The sequence below is a fragment of the Brugia malayi genome, assembly GCF_000002995.4.
Source record: "Brugia malayi strain FR3 genome assembly, contig: Bm_v4_Chr2_contig_001, whole genome shotgun sequence".
NCBI classification, from domain to species: Eukaryota; Metazoa; Nematoda; class Chromadorea; order Rhabditida; family Onchocercidae; genus Brugia; species Brugia malayi.
This window is the reverse complement of record NW_025062476.1, coordinates 1291206-1299729: the sequence shown is the minus strand read 5'-3', so window position 1 is coordinate 1299729 and position 8524 is coordinate 1291206. Positions and strand designations below refer to the sequence as shown.

The 8524-nt window shown below is 19.8% G+C and overlaps 1 protein-coding gene across 1 annotated transcript; it reads right to left on the bottom strand.

The window, feature by feature from the left end:
• Positions 1-399: 399 nt before the first annotated feature.
• Positions 400-6905, bottom strand: Bma-ift-74 (Uncharacterized protein; the record flags this gene model as incomplete). The annotated part of the gene is made up of 14 exons (XM_043078065.1): positions 400-459; positions 1408-1518; positions 1805-1930; positions 2012-2175; positions 2432-2683; positions 2929-3008; positions 3219-3369; positions 4268-4424; positions 4538-4738; positions 5190-5250; positions 5746-5890; positions 6096-6243; positions 6400-6446; positions 6836-6905. The coding sequence occupies 14 exons, from the start codon at positions 6903-6905 to the stop codon at positions 400-402; spliced, it is 1773 nt and encodes a 590-aa protein (XP_042933999.1).
• Positions 6906-8524: the final 1619 nt, after the last annotated feature.

Sequence of the window (8524 nt, the reverse complement as noted above, 5' to 3'; positions counted from 1 at the left end):
CATTGAGAAATTACGAAAAATTTTTGAAAATTGAATGAAATAAGAAAACAGTGATAAATAAGTGATAACAGTGATACTAAATGACTAAATGATATCAAAGTGATAACTAGGTGATAACAGTGATGCTAAATGATTAAATGATATCAAAGTGATTACTAGGTGATAACAGTGATACTAAATTATTAAATGATATCAAAGTGATTACTAGGTGATAACAGTGATACTAAATGATTAAATGATATCAAAGTGATAACTAAGTAATAACAGTGATACTAAATGATTAAATGATATCAAAATGATTACCAAATAATATCAGTGATACTAAATAATTAAATGATATCAAAATGATAGTGTGATAATTAAGGAATACAAAAGAAAGAAACGATATTGAAGTTATTTTCAACAAATTTTCATAGATGCGATCAACACTGCATTATATTCTGCTTTTAATCGTAACGCCTGCAAATACAAATATGTGCGGAAGTATTTTAAATTGAAATTTATTAAAAAGTTTTTTCAAAATTCATAAATTCTTTTTTTTTTTTGAATTTATCAAAAATAACTTTTGTAGCAATAATTTCTGTTATAGTATGCATAAAAATATGACAAAAAAAAAAAAATATTTATACAATTTAATACATTTGGTACTACAAATTTAACTTATTCCAATTTTACGTTTCTCAAATAATTTAAATTAGTGCTTGCTAAAAGCTCTAAATTTATTACAAAGAAAAATGTGCTATAAAAAAAAAAATAATTATTTTAATTAAACTCATTCCAAAATTAAAACATAAATTTGAAATTTGCAAATTTTTAGATGAAGTACCATCAGTTGATTTAATGCTTAATGTTTTTTTTTTTTTTTTTTTTTTTTTAATAAATATATTTGTTAGTTAATAAAATAATTAATAAATTAATAATAATTGTATAACAGAATTTTAGAAACATAATTTTAAGTAATCAAAAGTAGAAATCTTACAACTACAAACACAAGTAAATGTGTTTTTAAGTATTAAATTTATTTAGAAAATTCAACTATCAATTTCCGAATTTTATTTGCTTCTTCATAAATCAAAATTATGTTCATTGCTTATAATATATCAAAACGATGCTTAAAACAATATTGAAATTAAAAATGCTTGAATTAATGATGTTCAAATTCAAAATAATATTTAAACAACAAAATTTCTTGAAATAATGATTACTTAGTCCAAATAGATGTGATATTATTTAAATTGTAATCACCTTTATTCATAATAATAATAATAATTAATTTCAGCTAATTCTTAACTTTTAATTTTCAATTTCAAACAGCTAAGTTTATATATAAGTTAGGTACATACATGTATTCAATTCACGTACGTAATATACGTAATAATAAATTTTTATAATTTTTTTTTTTCTTACCTCTTCCTTGAAAACTTGATAATTTGTTTCCAATTCTCGTTGTGCAGCTTCTTCACGTAACACATTCAAATTTTTTTCTGCACATTGCCATTTCTTTTCAACATTTTTAAACTGAATAAATTTTTTAAATTAATTTATGTAAATCTGCAAAACGTTGTTATAATACAAATTTATTGATCATTGGAATGTATGCTAATATGCTAATAGTACTAGTATAATTAAGATCAAATTAAGATCAATTTATGATAGATCAAAATTAATTCTAATCATAAAATGTATTTAAAAAACCATATCAGTTTTTTTTTTTTGTTATGAGAAATAATCAAAAGGAGAAGAAAAAAAATCTAACTATAAATTAAATCTTTCAAAACAATTCTTAATATTAATCCTTCCTTACTTTGATATAATCATCATTTTTTTCGAGTTTAAATTTTGTTTGCTCTAATTCATCCATCAATTTCTCATATGAATTGTTAATTTTTGGTAATTCTACCATCAACATTTCATGACAATTTTCTAATTCCTGAAATAAAAATAATCTTTTACAAATTATATCATTAATAAATTATAATTTTTATTTTTCGAATAAATTAATTATTCATACCTGACGTTTTTGTTCTTTATGAACTTTGAAATCGTTAATATTTTCAAATTCATCCATTTTCTCATTCATTTCTTTTATTTCTTCACTAATCTGTTTATTAGCCATTTGAAGCTTCTCTTCCAGCTTATTCATTTCATTTAATTCTTGTTGTAAACAAACATACACTACAAATATTACTATTTCATAGTTATTAATATTACTTATTATTATTATTATTTTTATTTTTAGATTTTGAAAAAGAAAAAGGTGACAAATTTCATAAATAATTTAGTTTAATTTAATCTTTTTCGTCTTGGTTTTTCAAATTTATTCAATGTTTCTAAGTTTTCTTTTTTTTTTTTTTTTTTGTGATTGATTTTTTTTTTTTTTTTTGAATGCTAAATGAATTTAATAATAATTCAAAAACAGTCTATTGCTCACATTCCTGTAACGCTGATACTGTAACATTTTCATTGAATTCGGCTAATTCGGTGAGATCGAGATTGGTGGTCCCAGAAGTTAAACTTAAATTCGTAATGTTTGTTGAAATTAATTCTAATTTGCGAACTACTTCAGTGGATATTACATCAATTTGTGACTCTTCTTCTGCTTTCAAATTGTCGTATGAATTTAAAAATTCATCTATTTGCATTTCTTTTAATTTAACTTCTCGATATTTCTCGTTTCTTTCACCTAAACAAATGTTAGCTTACTTCAAGTATAGCTTTCAATATTTAACATTAATTTCAGCTAATGCAATTGTTATATCAGATAAGCATACCATAAAAATTTATTAATTTAAGCAAAAATCTAAGCTATTTAATTTACAGTATCTCATTTTGAAATCATTAAAAATGACAGAAAAAAGAAACACACACACACACACATGATAAAGTGATAATTTAAATCAATTTTTCAACTGATAATTATTAATTTACCAGCAACATTTTCCATTTCAATATCAAATTCTCGTAATTCCTCTCTTAATTGTTCAGTTTGTTCATTAACATCATCTAATCTGTAAATTAAAATATCACAATAATTATTTAATATAATTTTAGAAGTTAAATTTTGCCTTCTTTTTTTGTTTGCTTGCAAAATTTTAATATAAAATTTTATATTAAATATAACATTTAGTGGTTAATTACATTTAATATTTACTAAAGGTCTAATTATTTAGAAAATATTGAAAGAAATAAAATTACTAATTTGATAAGTAAATACTTACTGTTTTTGTATAATATCAATTTCATTAGTTGTACGTATGACTGTTTGCAGTAAACGTTCACGTTGCTCATCTGGCGTACCTTCGGCGTTAATTTCATCAACAATTGTCATCTTTTTCTCTTCTAATTCTGCCAAACGTTCGTAAAGTGCAGCTATAAAAGATTGACAATAAGTAATACTTCTAATATATGTGTATTTAATCAAATCAAAAGTTAATATTTTTTTAAAAATTTATCTCAAAATTTTACATTAATAATATGATAATATTATATTATTTATTAATTAATTGTAAACAATATTTTATATTTGATAAAATAAAAAAATTAAAATTTACCTCAAAATTTTACATTAATAATATGATAATATTATATTATTTATTAATTAATTGTAAACAATATTTTATATTTGATAAAATAAAAAAATTAAAATTTACCTCAAAATTTTACATTAATAATATGATAATATTATATTACTTATTAATTAATTGTAAACAATATTTTATATTTGATAAAATAAAAAAATTAAAATTTACCTCAAAATTTTTTACATTAATAATATGATAATATTATATTATTTATTAATTAATTGTAAACAATATTTTATATTTAATAAAATAAAAAAAAAGACTAAAATTGTTTTAAAAATTTACTTCAAAATTTCTTACTTATAATATGATAATGTTATGTTATTAATTAATTCTAAATTTATATATTTTAATATTTGCTGTTGTTTTTTAATTGTTACCATTAAATATATCTTTTTTACACTAAAAAAAAAATTCATCCAACTTTTAAAATCAATTTGATACTTAAAAAATGTTTATCTAAAAGCAAAAAAAAAATTCTCATTCGATATTTATATTTGAATATTATAACAATTTCTGATAGTTAAAATAAAAAAAAAAATTCAAAATAATTGTTGTAAATGAAAATTCTTTGTTTAGTTTAGAAATAAATTAAGTATTAATTTGACAGTTTTAAAGATTATAAAATTACAAATATAACTTTTAATATTAAAAATTATTATTCTAATTATTTTATTAAAATATACCAGCTTGTTGTTTGAGTGTAAATTTTGCCAAATGTTCATCAAATTGTTCCTTCTTTTCATTTAATTCATTTAATTCTTTCTGTTTCATCCCATATTCTTCCAATAATTTCTCATTTTCTTTCTTCAGTTCTTCATATGCATCATAAATTGTTGGATTCTAAGTGTTAATTAAAATTAATTTAAAATTGTTCAATTTGCTATGCAAAATCTAAATGCTAAATAAATTTTCAAAATTAATAATTTAAAAAAACAAAAAAATATTTTAAATACCATTGAATGAAATTTAGCATTATTTTGTGCTTTCTGTTCCTCAATTTTATTTTCAATTAAACGTATTTCATCTTCTTTCATACGTCGATTTTCAACTAAATCAGCTAAATTCTTTTCGGCATCATTACGTTGTTTATGTAATTTCGATAATTCATTTTCAATTTCATGCAATTCCGAATTTGTATTAGTCAAATCCATTATCTGCAATTTATTCATTTCAAATTATAAACACTAAAATTAAAATTAAAGATTTCAAAAAAAAAAAAAAAGAAGCAAAATAATTAAACTATTTTATGTTTTAATCAAAGAATATAATTGTTTAAAAAAGTGTAGGAAAAAAAAAACTAATCGATTAACTTCCTTTTAATCATTTTTTTTGTTTTCTAATTAATTAAAATAATTTCGAACAAATATTTTTCTATAATTTAAATATTACTAAAAAAAAAAAAAAAAAATACATAAAGATTTATTGCAATTTATTCTACTAACATTTAATTTAGTAAAAAAAAAAAGTGAATTATTGATTGATTTTTTGAATTTTTTAATTTTTATATATCGAACTTCTAACTTTTTAATATTTATCGTTTATTAAATTAATTTTTTTTTAATTTTAAAATATAAAACTAATAAAATTTTACTTCTTACTGCTTACTTTATTACAATCTAGTAAACGTCCCTGCAATGTTCGAATTATATTTGCTTCTTCTTCTGCTCTAAAAATGATATATAATTAATATAAAATTATGATTAAAATTATTATCAAATAGATTTGATCAATCAGAATGTATTATTTATGATTGATCCTATGATAATACGATAATAATGTCAAAAAATATTTATAAAATTTACTCTCAAAGATATAAATTAATGCTCAAAAATTGTTTATCAGTTAATTTTTTTTAAGCATTTTTTTTTTCAAAGGTTACTTTTTACATTTAATATTTAAAAAAATGAAAAATAAATTATTGATTGTTTCATCAATTCTTAATTTAAATTTCGAAAAACATTTTTATTTCTAATTTAAATACATATATATACAAAAACAAAAAAAAAAACAAAATAATAAATTATTACTAAATTTTAATTTTTACACTTCTTTATTTCAAGTAATTAGTATTATTATTATTATTATTAAATGGAAATTATTTCTACTTGTTTTTTTTTCCTCTTTTTTTAAATTTCTTTTTTTTAAATAGTAAATATTTTACTTCTTTTCATAAATCAATAAATTTTGTCGATCACGTTCACCTCTGTTTAAATCATCACGTAATTTATCAATTTCATTCATTAAATTATTCATTTGTGCTCGAAATAATGACATATAGTAACTTTTATCGATCACAAAACGTCCACCTATATTTTTAAAAATTTTCAAAATTTAAATATTAAATTTGAATTTTATTTTAAATTTTTTTGTTAGTCTTTTTTTCACTTTTTTTTTTTGAATGAGAAAGTAGGAAAAGAAATTTTCTTTCATTTATTTTTCACTTATACATTTCATTCATTTTTTTTTTTTTTTTTTCTAAAGTAAAAATTATGCAAAAAAGAAATTTTCAACTTCCAATTCTGGTTGCTGTTTTAACACCAGTTAATCCTTGCTGTGTTACAGGTCGCATTGTGGTACCACGTGGTGCTGCTTGAATTGTACCTGTCGGTAATCTACCATTTTGACCTGTACCCAAACGATTTCGAACATTTTCGTTACGCTACAATTCAAATTTATTCCATTTGTAAAATTCTAAAAAAAAAAAAAAAAAGAAAAATCAATGAGTAAAAATTTTAAATTAAAAAAAGAAAAGCAAATTTATATTTATGCAAATTATAATAAATTAAAAAAATAAAATAAATTAAAAAATATATACCATAGCAGTATTCAATCGTGTTGTTGGAATAGAACTAATTTGACTCACTGCAATAATTTTTATGAAATTTTTTAAATTAACAATTAATACTAATTGATTAGCATTATCGATTTTCTATCATTGAAGTTAATATTATCATTATATCACATTTTTATAGTATTATTCTGATTAAAATTACCATCAAAATTTGTTGACATCTTTAGAAAAATAGAAAAGAAAAACACAACTAGTGTTTAAGAATGGATTATTGCTTTTTTTTTTTTTAAATTTTAATAATTATTGAAAAAAAAAAGGAGAAAATTCTTACTAATAATGAATATTCAAAAATTAAAAAAAAATTTAGCACTTTTTGTTATTAATACTTTTCTTTTTCTCTAATAATAAAAAAATAAAAATGAAAGACAAGAAATAAAAGAAGAGAGAAAAACGATCGTACCTGACCGTAATGGAGTAACTGATCCGGTTGATTCCGGTACCATTGCAGCACGGCTAACTGGTCGTTCCATAACATCCACAAAATAATGTAAGCAATTAATTATTTATTTAATTTATTTATTTATTTATAGTGATGACATTAGCATATTGTCATCAAAAATTAATTTAGGAAAAAAAAAATAAAATAATATAAATTTACCGTATTGAATAGCATTTGCAGTCGATGATGGTTTACGAAGCCTAGCTGAAGTGGCACGTGTACCGGCGGAAGTTTTTGGACGAGCAGTGGTTGGCCGTGATGTCATTTACTAATTAATTAATTAATGAGAAGTAGTTGGCTGAGATGTCATTTACTAATTAATTAATTAACGAGAAGTAGTTGGCTGAGATGTCATTTACTAATTAATTAATTAACGAGTAGTTGGCCAAGATGTCATTTACTAATTAATTAATTAAGGAGAAGTATTTGGCTGAGATGTCATTTATTAGTCAGTGAATTATTTAACTAAAATCAAATTGATTTTTTGAATGATAATAATTTTATGTTATTTAAAAATCAAATTTTAGCAAAATTATGAAACTTAATTTCAGTTAATGGAAATGATAAAATTTTATGATAGAAAATTTGTAATACTTAAATTTGAAATCGATTTTAACTTTAGAAATAATGCAAAGGGAATTGAAAAATGAATGAATACCTATCGGTTACCATGGAAACTAATTGCTTCAAATAATTATTATATCAAACTGAAATATTTTCATTTCCTGGAAATATTCAATGATTTTTATAAACTGCTTTTGGCTTTCTTTTTTCTTAAAATTCATTTAATTGATCAATAATTCAAATTAGATAATATATAATTTTATATATGACTCATTTCTGAAAAAAAAATTAAGAAAAGAATTTTTAATTAAATTTAAAAAATTAAATTATATTTAAATTAGTAATAAATATGGAATGAAGTGCAACTCGATAATGTTATTATTATCAAATGTACAAAGAATAAGATTTCTTCAAAAAAAAAAAAAAATAAATAAACTTAGTTTTAAAAATTAAAAAAAGGAAAATTTGATGAAAGTAATTTATTAAGTTTTATGTGACAAAATAGCAAAAGCAAATAAAATTTGCTAAATTAACTAATATATTACTTAAAAGTATATAATAGTAATTTAAGGCAGTAATTTTCTTTTTTTTTTTATAAATTAAAATGAAATTAATTAAAATGAGCAAAAAAAAAAAAATTAAGAACAAAAAAGAAGTCTTTTTTTTTTGATTTATTTATAAATTGTGTGTAATGAAAAAGAAATTAATTGTTTAAAATTCATTTTTTTTTTTATTAAATTTTCATTTCCATTCAAAAATTCATTTTTAATTTAATATATTTGAAATTGTATTACTTTTAGCTTTAAAAGAATTTTAACATTGTTATAATTATCGAACGATAAATGATAAAATTTTATTTTGTTTAAAAATACAATAAATATTTTAATTTACAATAATAATGAAAAAGAAAAGGACAAAAACGAGCAAAATAAGATAAATTTAAAAAAAAATAAAATAAAATAAGATAAATTCATAAATAAATATAAAATGATAAAAACTTTTGATAATAGTAGCTCGCTAAGAAATACTAACAAGTAATAATGACAAAAATATATTAATTAGAATTAGATATTAATTAGTAAATTG